Genomic DNA, 13,241 nt, shown 5'->3' with positions numbered 1-13,241 from the left:
TCCATGGCTTGGCTGGTCGTTTTGTTTTGAGCGGCGCCAAATGTCTTTTCATCTGTGCAGAGAAGCTGTTCGTCTTCTTCTGGGGGGGGGGGGGGGGGGTGGAATAGAAATTATGGTTTTGCTTCACTTCTGGGCACAGAGATTTTGCGCCAAGCTGCAGGAAGCTGTCAGAACTGGTGTAAAAAAAAAAAAAAAATTATGAGATATATACTGGAGATAAACCATATCTATAGTAACGGGCGACAAAGCCAGCGGGCGCATAAACATTATAAATAGCAAGTTTTATTAGGGTTAAGATTGTAAATCGCCTGTTAAATAGGTAATAAACATGATGTCCTTACAAAGTGCTGCTAGTAGCATAATAACAGTGTGTCTATTAATGTTATCGAGGGACTCTACTGTTTTACCATCAAACAGTTTTAGATATAATGGTTAAAATGTAAAGTTTAAACTGTTTTGAATGAAACAGTCTTTAATAACTAGTATATTTTTATCATCTGTCTTTTGATGAAGCACGTTTGAGAGCTTTGATCAAATTGCTTTTCTTGGTTCAGCACTGATTAACTTTTATACCATTTGTAAGCGAGTGACTGATTATTCATTCTTTTTATATATATTATATGTCATGCAGCATGCAGCAGTCGTGTACTGCGGCTTAGTATTAACTGATGTGAATTATATTATATTAAAGTTGCCATGCTATTTTTTTTTTTACTGAATACAACCAATATAACCATACCTCTCCAGCAGGTACAGACTACAGGTCTGATGTGTATGTTTGTCATGCTGTGTTAGAGCTAAAAGATCATTTCAGCTTTGCTACAGAGGTCAACAATGCACAGCTCCGAGACAGGCAGCCTGTTTGTTCTTTTTTGAAGCCCAGTTCCAACCTGTGCTCCCTATACCTGTCTGTGTGTGCAATGGGAGCAGGAGAAACGGCGCCTGGCCGTCCAGAATGCTGCCCAGTACTGGGAGGACCTCAAGGCTGGGACTAGGGAGGTCTGCCCAGAGAAGGCCAGCTCTGCACAGGGCGATGACCTTTGTCACCTGCAAGAACTTAGGTACGTATGGTACGTATTGTATTGGCAACTCTGTGGACCACGGAGACACAAGTATGGCAGGTAAACTTCTTTTACTTAATTACTTAACTGTGTGGCTTAGTGGTCTAAGCCTGTGTTGCTGTAATCAGAAGGTTGCTAGTTCAAACCCAGCTTCAGCACATCTGCGGTCAGCTTACTCTCCAAGTTGAGGGATCAATAAAGTATAACTTATTGTTAATTATTGGTAGTGCGCTTGAAGGACCACAGTGGAACAAAGATCGCACACCCCACGTGGCCAGTTATTCCAGCAGTCAAGGGGAGGCTAGGTACGTCCTACTGCACTCACGCATGGGACGATGGAACACATGTCAGCTCTGTCTGTTGTTCTGGAGAAAACATATCTATGTTTCACTGAGCTACCATTTGACAGTCCAAAGTGATGTACAAGTGAGGATCAGATAGTGTTTTGGATTAAGGGCTTTGCCCAGGCACCTAATGGTGATATCACTTTGCTAGCTAGAGGATTTGAACCAGAAACCTTTCAGTTGCTGCCACAAATGCCTAACCTGCAGAGCCACATACCACCCAAAACGGCAAGTTATTTTACGTATCATAACCTTACAATTCTTGCTTTATTTGTCTAAAACAAAAGGTAGATCAGGTCTTGTGATGCAGTAGGTCTGGCAGGACTGACTCATGCACGACTTGTCCAAGCATTAGCTCTTCATGTCTAGCTTTGGCATTTCAGTGTTGTTTTCAACCTGTCTCTCTTGCTTGTGAGGTTCATATCCTTTACCTTATCCTGACCTTCTCAGTTCTAGTCCTACAGGGAGGGCCTTACCTTAACGTAAATGGTCACATGTTGAAGTAAATGGAGGATCTATGAAATCAAAAAAAAAAAAAACCCACAAAAGAAAACATATCAGTAGATTAACCTCTGACAGTGAAAGAAGCAGGTCTTTCTAGCGTCACGGTTGGTCGGTCGCAGGTCAGCCCAGACCCGCCAAAGGAGAAACACGAGCCTTTCAGCCGGCAGCAGGGATGGCGTCGTGTTCCTCTCACATCTGTTTCCGATTGGCCCTTTTGGCAGCAGGTCCGCTTTCTGAGTGAAGTGCTCAGACGGGCCGTGATCCATCGTTACACGGGTAACAAGGCAGAGTAATACTGCCACTGTCATCAAAGGCTTCGCCTTCCGCATGGAGGCGGAACGGTGTCCTGTCCGTTTTCCCCACAGACGTCCGCAGAACCTCAACACTCAACTACAACACTCTTGCCACACCCTTAAATAAACTATTACATAATGGCACACCAAAGTCGCTCCATATTCAAATGAAATTGAAGCCTCACCTTATTGTTTTACGTTATTACCATATTTTACCAACATCTTTCCCCATAATTATGGAATGACACTTGGCTGACTTCATGCCATTGTACCTCAGCTGTGAGAACAGATACTTCTGGTTGCATAAATGTATTCTTGATCTATGAACCTAAATTATTGTTCTGCTCAGGCAACATAATATGTAGTTTGAGGCTACATAAATTTCTACGATGGTATTTCAGCTGCCAAGTGAGTGTTCTGAAGACTATGATAGAGAGAGATATTGAATTTGAGGAGGTGTCTATATTTGGATTAGAGGTGAGCAGATTAACCTGCTGGAAGTTTCTTTGGCTTGTAGACACCATCATCCAGCTGTTTTCCATCTATTTAGGAGGAAAGAGTCAAGTGTCAGGGGAGAGCTTTGCTTTACAGCTCCTGTTCTGCCTCCATGAGCCTCTCCAGGGTTCAGGAAGTACTGGGGGACAGTGAGCCAGCTTCAAGCCAGTAGATATTCGCACAATGGGACCTGTCACCCCAATGCCAGTGTCACTACCTCCCCGACAATGGAGGAACTGCAAATGTACTTTATGCAGTCTGGTAGTTTTCAAACGCGTCCCAACAACACTTAGGAACACGCAAGGATAGGCAAACGACTTCTGTGCCTGTGAGAAGAGACTTCTTCAGCTCCTTCTTTTGTTGGGCGGTGGGTGGTGATTTATTACCAAATAGGAGCATGTGGAGACAACAGTTCCACAGATCTATTTATACATAATCCCTAAGAACACCTAGGACTGAGGCAGCAAGCAGGTGGACTGCCATACAGACGTAGATCTCAAGAATGTTACCAAGGTGACGGATGAAAAGAAGTTCGTAGGCATGCAGAGAAATCGCAGTCTGAAACGCCACATCAGAGAAGTCCCAGCGGTAACCGCAGGAGAACACTCCTTAAGAAAGAGTACAATTCTTTCCTCCAGCAATCCCCTATAAGGGCGTTCACCTGAATGGAAAAGGGAAGATCGCAGGGACACATAGGCACCTGCAACGAGACGTATATGTATATTAACGATTGTTGACGAATATTCGGAAAGAAGTTTGCGTGACATTCCACTGAAGCCCATCTGAGATGATCTAGCACTGGCTTCTATTGCTTAGCCAAGCCTGGGCAACTTTCAGGCTTAAAAACACGTTGCAGCATATTTGTCAAGACACAGTGTGACCTGACGGTTTGTTGCAGGGCCTGCAATGAAAAATTGAGCCTGTTTGTACTCTGAGTTCAGTAAACGCAAAGTTCTTTATACCAGTGAAATAATGCTGCCTCTAAATCAGCGCCAGATGTTTTTTTTGTTACCATTAACATTTGTTTTGAGCGTCTATTAGGCTACATTTCTTGGGTTTTGTTCGTGCTCCAAGAGAGGCCCAGCTGTCTCTCAAGTGAGATTACAGCAGACAATGAGTGAGACGTGCGAATGTGGCGGTGGCAGGCGTCCAGGTCAGCAGAAATCCGAATTGTGTGTCGCTCCCTGGACGCCGGCCCACTGCCAGGAGCTGATTCTCCATCCGGAGTCAGTTGATTTAGACCCTCGCTGGCCAAATTAGGTGCTGGTTGTGGGCTGCTAACCTGTCACCAGCCAGCCCGTTATCCCAGAGCACTGGTGCCTGGAGACACAAGCTTAAAGAAACTGAGTTAGACATTGCAGTGGCCAGCTGAATCCACTTCTATATGACCCCATAATGTCAGAGACAGCTGGTCCCCTAAAAATGACCTCAACTTTGGGTCGAATGTTTTGTGTCATTAAAACTTTTCCCAGAAATAGTTACATACAGTATGTTACAAACACCCTTAGGCGATGGCTGTCATGCCATAATTCTATTGTTGTCATATGGTGATATTACCAAGAGTCGATGGAAGATGATTTCAATAAACATTTAGTGCTCTAGCACATGGTCTCCGAGCTGCCCAAGGTCACGTTCTAACCAAACCAAAGGACCCTGATCTTAAGTAGTCTGTTTTGTTGAGATTCTGCTGTTAATTCAATTAAATAATACTGAAATTATGTTTTGGTTATTTTTTTTAGGGTATTTAACCTTATATTTTGGTACAGATGATCCACGCTTTACGATGGTTTGACATACAATATTTTGACATACAATATGTCGGGCGATAGCGATGCAAATTCAGCAGCTATCAGGTTTTAAACTAAAACACATCCACGCAACCACACTTCAAATCTCTGTAGCGATCGTGAGCGTGAACGTCTCATGCAGTGTTTATAACAAGGTACCATGCAGTGCTTTTTTTGCGTTTAATCAAATAAACTTGTATATATTTATTTACTTTTCGATTTCTGGTATTTTCTTAAAGTAATTATTTATTCACTTATTCAGTGACAGTAGTTATTTACTTATTTATCTATCCATCATATTCGGCTTACGATGTTATATATTGTTACATTATATAGATGTTACATTTATGATGGAACGTAAGCCCATGGTAAGTCGAGGAGCATCTATATGCTTATCCTAGTGTACTCCATACAGTCTAAGCAAACTGGGACCCCATCCAGTTTAGATTTCTGTGGGCCTCCACCTGTCCATCTCCTCTTTCAGCGCACCTGTGCCTTTGAATATTGGCATTGCCTTAGTGGCCTCCCTGTATTCTCTCTCACTTGTTACTTCACCTTGGAACAGTGTCACCCGGCTTCCTCTCTGTATGTGGTGCAAAGCCTCTTATCTTTTTCCAAAGGAGAATGCGACACCTTGCAGTTTGTATTAGAGTATTACAGGCATCCAGTTGCTCTCAGTCGTCCCACTTTTGTTTTCCTAGCATGTAACCAGGGAAGTCTTAGATTAGCTCAAAAGCACTCTGACGATAAGAAGAGGTTCCTCCTCTGCAGTAAGGGGATCAGGTTTGTTGCCCGGTACAACATTTTCCTTGTAAGTGCTTTTGTCGACCTTGTTCAACCAGATACCGTGGAGAAATGGACCAGCGAATTATCCCACAAGAGCTCGGGATTGCCCGACTTTCCATCTGAATATCTATTTCTCTTTCTCTAAATTAGATGTAAGAATGCGAAGACTAATTTGTTGGATATAAAACTCTTTTGTGTCAGTGAATAGCAGTTACCATGTCTGCCCTTCTGATAACTCCAGGTAGGGACAATTGCTATTTGTTAAATCTTTTAGGGTGGAGGGGGAGGGGCACACAGAGGGCCAACCAGCTTTCAGCTGTGGCCAGTGGCCCCGCCCCTGTATACTCCCCTGCTGACAGCAGTCAAAGTTTGCGACTTTCATAATATCAGCAGAAGGTACTTCCATCTACAATCAGGCAGCACATAGGCAACAGTGTTGGCCTCAAGATTGCTGGCCTCTTCTCAGGCATTAAGCAGGCAACCTGAGAGAACTCTAGCTGAAGGATCCCATGGGCTTGATTTGGTCTGAACTTTGCAGATCCCTGGAGACCAGTGGTGGCACCACACAGAGTTTGTCACTATCAGATAGACACCTGGCGGAGCTGAGCGGAGACACACTGCGGCTATTTGGGTTGGGAGCCCTGGAGGCCCTGGATCGGTCCTGGGGAGCCCAGAGTCCCGAAACCATCACCACCATTGCCTTCCGCTACATCCCATTCAACGCCATTGTGCCGATGCTGCCACGAGTCCGGGTGAAGTTCCCCAACCTGTCGGTGAGTGCTCACATCTATGGAAGCCCTCACTACAGCTCACGATGTCGTAACTCGATGAGATACATGTGCATCTCATTCTGGCCTTCACCTTCACTTCAGCACCTGATTTTCCTGGAGACAGACATCAGCCGGTTCCCACAGCTAGCTGCCCTAGCTAAGCTAAGGAGCTTGAATCAGCTGACCATCCACCCTGAAGGCAATCCGGTACTTGGACTGATGCTGTGGCGTTCATTCCTCATTTATCGCCTCCATCATCTCAACCTGCAAAAGGTCAATAGTAGGGAGGTACGACACCTAGGGCCGTACCTGCGAAAACTTTGTGCTTGATGTCGTATACAATGCACACACATGCAGCCACACAAAGTTGCAGTCATATGCATTTGTAAAATTTAAATCTGCCTGAAATTTCATTTGATTTCTGGTTATTTCAAGATTGTTGCACTATAGATTCAAGTGGGAACTCACTAAAGAGAGAGGGAGACAAGCATTATGCGTGCATGTATGTGTATGTATGCAATAGGTGACCATGGAAGACAAGGTTTCTGCGGAGAGGCTTTTTGGCACCTTGGGTCACGTTGCTGCCACTGAAACCCCCCGATTCTGCCTCCTGCTGCTGCTGGAGCAGCCCAGGTAATCCCCGATGACCACCTTCCCACCAGCCACTAATCCCAAACGGTGCAACCATTACCCCTCATCTCTGTACGAGGCCACTGAAGAAGCCTTTTGTTTCACTTGGATGCTTGACAAAGGGAGGTTGAGTTCAGAAGAAGGTCCTCGTGGTTCACTTGTGGTCCAAGAGGAGGGGGCCATGGAAACAGTGGTAGCACCTCAGGGCTTGGGTGTTCCCTGGAACCACTGCACACTGCACCACTGTGGCTGACAGCTCCTCAGAAAAACGTACACACTCAAAGAGAACAAGCACAAAACCCTATCTAAACAACACAAGGCCTGGGTCTGAGGTCATGCCTCATCCATGACAGTGGCCTTGGCTGCTGTTAGGGGAGCGTCATGCTGACTAACAAAATGCCTATGGAAGTTTCCCCAACACTGACCTTCTTTTTTGTTTTGTACAGAATGTTTTGCATTTCTTGACATGGGAAAGAGGACAACAGTAATGCAAAACATGATAGCCCTGAGCAGAAAACCTCACAGCGATTTAGGCTCACCATTTCTCCGCGTTGTTTTGACTTGCTCAAATTTGACCATAGTCACATTCTTCTGACTGGGTGGAGCTGATTTCCAGCTTGGTCTGTACCTGACAGAAGTGACCCTCTGCCTTTGACGTCGGTGGCTCGACTCCCAGAAGGATCCGTATTATGAGTTTTTATCTCATTCGTAAATGGAAGCAAAGCAGGAGAAACGTCCACATTACCAATGAGAAGCAGATCCTCTTAGCTCATGTTGGATTTGCTTAACGTTTATAATCCACCATGGGAGATTCTTGCATTGGACCATGAGCAGCAGAAGCTATGATGCTGGATAAACCTACACAATAAAAATAGAGTAATTTATTTTAGAATGAAGCAAATGATTTTGTGTGTACAACAAAATGGTGTATAAAGGCATAATTGACACTTGTTTGAAACTCGCTTAGCGACTGCATTGGTTAGCAATCGTTTGCAAATATGACAGTAATAAAAAAGTTTCTAACCAACACATGTATTTATGACCAAATTTTGTAAGTCTGACAAAATTGCACACCTGGAGAGAGACCGATCTTTGAAGTAGAATATACAAATTGTTGTTTAAAATGTTCACTTTCATGAACAATGAGAGAAATTGAGTATGAAAGGCTGAAATAAAGTTGTAAGCACAATCACGCTCATGCCTAGGCTATCGTAATTTTCATTTAGCAACCATTTCATATAATGACTTGGTCACTGGAACAGAACTAAAAGAGGAGTGGACACATTTTTCTGTTTTCATATAGTTGAATTAGTTACATTATTGCACCATTGTCCAAATTAGCGGCATATTTTATTTCTCATAGAATTCAGTATTCTACTGAGGCAGTTCTAAGCAACTTCAATGATGTATTAGCTGGTTACTCCTACTTGCCATATTTCAGTCACATAGCTGATTCTCTGTACGGTGTCCCTGGTGGGCATATGTGTTCCAGGTATGCCCTGTATGTATGTATGCAGTGAACAAGTCCACACCTGCGCAGGGCTGTCAGGACCGGTGTGGTTGTTGCACATATAAGTGGGTAAACTTATAGACTAAACCTTTCATCCAGGTCACCCTTGTGCAATGCTTGAGCTTTTGCCAGTGGTCTTTGGTCAATCTGTCTTTTAGATGCACTTTTTCTTACCACCAGTACTCAGAGAAGTTAAGACTTGTTTTTTTTTTTTTTGCTGTAGAATATGGAATCTAATTTGTTTCATGCTGTTACAGTAGCAAAGGGATAGGGTCTTAGAATGAAGTTCTCATTGTCAGCGTGTAGCTAAGTTAGCCTTGGGTGTTAGGTTCCCCTTGGTGTGCGATCTAGTTAGTCCCGGGTGAGAGATCCCCTCGGGGGTGTCACCTGGCATGTCTTCACACAGATGAACTACATTCTTGGCCCCGGGGTTGAATTTGTATGAGGTGAGAGGTGAAGACATCAGGCTGACATCTATGCGCGGGGAAATCGTTAGCGTGCTGCGCTAGATGATGAGGGACGGCTTGTGCTCCACACAGGCCGTGTGACCAGCCGGCGGGAGCCGCTGCGTCCTATTGGCTGTCATCACAATAAGCAGCCAATGGTAGGCGGCGCCTGTCCGTCTGTCACGTGGTTGGTGGGAGTTAATTGGTGCTCTGGCTATATCGGCATTGCATGTAGATGCAGGCGCTGTCAGTGCATTGAAACGCAGTAGTACTGAAATTGCTGTAGTCTTACCTGTAGTCCTACCCATTGTACAGTTGTAACATCCATACAGTTGTAACAGAGAACACAAGTCATACTGCTATAAGTCCCAATATAGTAACAACAACAATAATAATTGTAGCATGACTGCACTGTATCAGGAGTTCAGACCCCATTCCTGGCTCTATGTGTGGGTGTAACTTGCTTTTTTTCCCTGTGATTTAGTATGTTTCTACTGGGCACTGCAGTTTCCTCCCATCCATCCAAAAATATGCTGTTTGGTGAATTGGTGTATTTTTTTTGTGCGGGCTGGGATGGGCTCCCGGCTAACACTGTAACCCTGCCTTGAATAAGCAGTTTCGGAAGATAAATTGGTTATGATAGTTGCTCTCTTTGTTACTGACATTCACTTGCTTAGCCGTACAGCAGCTCTTACCTGTTTTTGCAGCGGCTTGTACCCTGATCTGAGGCACTACAGCGGGTCCCGCCTTATAAACCTTCAGCGTACTTTTCTGTGTCCTAACACTATGATAGCAGATCTTTCCATTGACTCCACCCATTCCAGCTTAAACGGGGTCTCTCTTTGTGTTTCTGATTCACACTAACCCTGCTTCACTCACATGCCTCTGTCAGCTCCTCCTTTGCATTTCCTTCCGTACCCAAACTAATCCCATCCGGTATTTTAGCCTACAGCTGGAGCTGGATTGATTGGTTTATCTATCACCGGCTGTTGGAACGTGTTGGAACAGTACGGTATCTCTTGATTATTCATGATGAATCGGACACATCCATCGGATGTCACATCCTACAGGAATACCTTCTGTGAATGTAGCTGCTGTGATGTGGACCATCACTGATGCTGTAGAGTAGGTGCAAAAGATTTTTTTTAGCTTTAGCTGTAATTTAAGATCACTTTTTCTGCCATGATAACTGGTCCTGGTGGGTCATTTAAACATGATTCCCGGAGGCTTGACAATGTTTAAGTAAATATTTCCCACAGCACGAGACTTTACCCACAGTCAAAACCAACAATTAAGCAGATTTTAGTTTTTTTTTTTTTTTTTTGCAAATGCGGACTCTCAGTTTCAACCTTCACACTTCCTTTTTCACCTAAGAGACCTGTCTCTCCTCATCCTCCTCCATGCTGTAGGAAGCACCAGCTGCAGCTTCTCCTTGAGGGGCGTAGCCAGAGGGCGGGGCTTAGACCAGAGGAGCTGTGCGAGACCAGCAAGCTGCTAGGCGACAGTCTGGGGAAGACGCTGCTCAGCTACCCCTGCCAGTACAGCCCTGTCGAGGGCACAGAGGTCAGATCTCGCCCTGTTGCATTAAACCTTTGATTCACCTCACCTTAGTTTAAAGTGCAGCTAAAACAACAGCAGCCCTATACCACATTATGATGATAATTCTGAAGCAAACAGCTATGGTCCTCAACACATAGAACCCTGCCTGTCAGAATGAAGTTAATCTTGATTCAATGTGTCTATACAAATCACAAATTAAGCATACTTATACTTATATACGTATCTTTTTAGAACAAAAGAACAAGCAGATGAAATAGGATTCTCCTGCAGGGTTCCAGGGAAAGAACATCAGAGATCTTGGGAGACCTTAAAGTGGAGTAACTGCCTCGTCAGATCAGGGTTCAGGGATTTCACAAGGCAGTCCCTAAGTGAACTGTTCCAGACATGTCCCTTAGAGTGGGGGGCCCTGGGGCAGACCCAGAATACGCTGGGGAGGGTTATATCTGCCAGCTAGCTTAGGAGCACCTGGGAATCCCCCCAGAAGGAGCTGGAGACTGTGGCCTTGGGGATCGAGTCGTGTAGTGTTTCTCAGGGACCCCAGACAGTCCACATTTTTATTCTTAGGGAGCTGGGAGGGAGCAAAAATGTGGACCGTTGGGCTTCCCTGAGTAGTGGGTTGAGAAACACTGGTACAGACTTACTAGGTGTACTAGGTGTGCTGCAACCAGAAGATAGTTTGTATGATGCACAAAACTATAAAAGCTAAGCATAAGGACTAAGCACTAGAGACCTGTGGTTTATCAAAATAATGAAAACATTCTCTGGAAAAGGCCTCCTGTAGCTGTTGTGCACCATTCAGAATCTTCTGGGTCCCAGGTTCACCCATCAGTACTATTACGTCAGTTGTTTTGAGTTGGCATCTGTCCACACGGTGCTAAGGCTGCCAGAACTGACTGTCCTCACAGGCAAGAGTTGTGGAATTTGAGCCTTGGAAGGGGCTGTAATGGCTGCAGCCCCCCCTCCCCCCCATGGGAACACCATAGACTCTCCTCTTTCACTTATCCATCTCATTGGAAATGGGATTTCAAATTCCCCCAGAAAAACTTCCCTCAATCCCGTCATGGATGCCTCTGCTCTGCTGGCAAATAGGGTTAGGGATTTTCTCTCCTGGGAGCTTGGTAGCTGCAATCTGCTTGTTAAATCATGACGTTTGAACCGCGTGATAATACTGTTCGTGTGGCCTACTGAGTACAAACCAATATGCCGTAGTGTTGTGTCTGTTGTATTCGATCTGATTCAAAAATAAACCAAAGAATTTTCCTTCTACCGCTTCCCATGTGACGAGAAAGAGTATAAGAAGCGGATCCGTAAACTAAATAGCCATTTTCACAATATTTCATGTTTAATATTGGTTGTAACCGTGCCCAAAATTCACGGTTTAGTACTAATGTGGGTTTTCGGCTCACGGTTGGGTGCGATTTTGGTACAGCTGGGAAAACAGAATTAGCTTTGAGATTATTTATTATTAAAACTACACACAAAATTAGGAAGATTTGTAAACCAATTAATCAGTAAACCTGTCTGAATAACAATCAGCTGCTACACTGTGGTGTGTGTGGACCGTGACTGGAGCATCATCAAGCAAAAAAAGGGTGAGGTTCCTTTAAGAAAAGCAAAGCGGTAGAAACGTCCCATCAGCACACTCTCTCCAAACATCCCCAAGAGCACACTCCACATTCCCCAACTCTGTCATGCCCTCGAGGTGACGCTTTTAAAACTCTAACAAGGTGAACATCTTACTCTGGGTTAGCCGGCTTTCATTTCCAAGTGGAGCAAATATGTCTGTCTGATGGATTGCTAATTGGTCAGCATTGAGATGCGGCTGATCAATTTAACACGACTTTCTTCTGTCTGGTTGACTCTTCTATATATGTGAATTAGTATGATAGAAGAATTTTAGTTTGCCATAAGCTGAATTGGTATCATTTAAATTTGGGACACATTTGATCAACATATTATGACTTAAGAGCTCAGTTAGGACCACATTGCCAACCTGTTTCAGAAAATTGCTATGCATCCTTTTATCTGTCCTCTACCACAGGAGGGTGCTGTGGAGTCAGGGGAGAAGACTGTGATAGCCCGGCAGTACCTGCGAGAGCTGGTCCACAGGGTGTCTGAAACCAGCCTGAAGGGTCATTCTCTGCAGAGGCTGTGGCCCTCCCTCTTAAGGGAGATGGTGCAGGATTGTGTGATTAAGATGAAGGATCTACCTGCTTATCAGCAAGCTTGCCTCAGTAGACTTTCTCATGGCCAATGAGCAGAGAGGACCTACATCTTCCGGGTAGATCACACTCATTAACCATCCATCTCCAACTGGGCAAGTTCTTCTAAAATATATTATCTGTTTGCTACAGTAGATTATCTCGACCAACTTTACTTAACAGGCTGATGAATTTGACAATTGCGGAACTGCATATATTAGCAATAGTTCTTTTCTTGTTTTGGATACTTTATATGTGAAAGTAAGTATATATGGGATAGGGTGTATTCTAGGGACAGCAGAAACACTGCAGAATCCAATTCTCATAATTCATCAGAATTTATTCCTCAGAATCTCCTTCCGCAGTACAAAAGTATAAACATTTTAGTTGTCTTAAATAATTCTATCTATCCCCAAAATGTACAAAAATATTCATACCCATGAATTAAAAGTAACTTAAACGACTCCATCTGCAATGTTTTTATGGAGCATCTGCATTAGTTATGAGCTATGAGCTGCTATGATGACTCCCAGTTTATTGGTCCATCTCAAAGGTGACGTTGGAATGTGATGCTGAATGTATGGATTGTATTTTTGACAAGCTGAAGTTCTCTGATGCTATGAACCAGGCAGACTAGGTCCGGCTTCTGACTGACTGGTGTATCTGCAGGTCTTACAGCTCTTTGTAAACCAGCAACAGCAATGGACAGTTGAGTTAGATTGGGAACAAAATGCATTCACTTGAGTGTTTGGAAGAGTTGGGAACAGCAGTTCAATACTTTTATGGACTAATCTTGTCAACGTTACTTCTTACACAGACATAAATTGAGCTGAAAAACAACTGGACCACATTGT

The 13,241-nt window shown here is 44.1% G+C and overlaps 1 protein-coding gene across 3 annotated transcripts in view; it reads left to right on the top strand.

The window, feature by feature from the left end:
- Positions 1 to 12,850, top strand: part of LOC125704034 (leucine-rich repeat-containing protein 49) — a 33,683-nt gene extending 20,833 nt beyond the window's left edge. For 2 of the 3 annotated variants that reach the window (XM_048969319.1, XM_048969318.1), the window contains exons 12-17: positions 931 to 1,061; positions 5,809 to 6,043; positions 6,143 to 6,328; positions 6,564 to 6,673; positions 10,036 to 10,189; positions 12,228 to 12,850. In XM_048969319.1, coding sequence (XP_048825276.1) covers positions 931 to 1,061; positions 5,809 to 6,043; positions 6,143 to 6,328; positions 6,564 to 6,673; positions 10,036 to 10,189; positions 12,228 to 12,443 — 1,032 coding nt within the window. In that variant the 3' untranslated portion in view covers positions 12,444 to 12,850. The remainder of the gene's footprint in view (positions 1 to 930; positions 1,062 to 5,808; positions 6,044 to 6,142; positions 6,329 to 6,563; positions 6,674 to 10,035; positions 10,190 to 12,227) is intronic. The other variant, XM_048969320.1, reaches the window with a different exon arrangement.
- The last annotated feature ends 391 nt before the right edge of the window (positions 12,851 to 13,241 follow it).

The sequence above is a fragment of the Brienomyrus brachyistius genome, chromosome 11 (assembly GCF_023856365.1).
Source record: "Brienomyrus brachyistius isolate T26 chromosome 11, BBRACH_0.4, whole genome shotgun sequence".
Classification (NCBI taxonomy): domain Eukaryota; kingdom Metazoa; phylum Chordata; class Actinopteri; order Osteoglossiformes; family Mormyridae; genus Brienomyrus; species Brienomyrus brachyistius.
The sequence above is the reverse complement of the archived record's forward strand: the minus strand, read 5'-3'. Positions and strand labels throughout refer to the sequence as shown.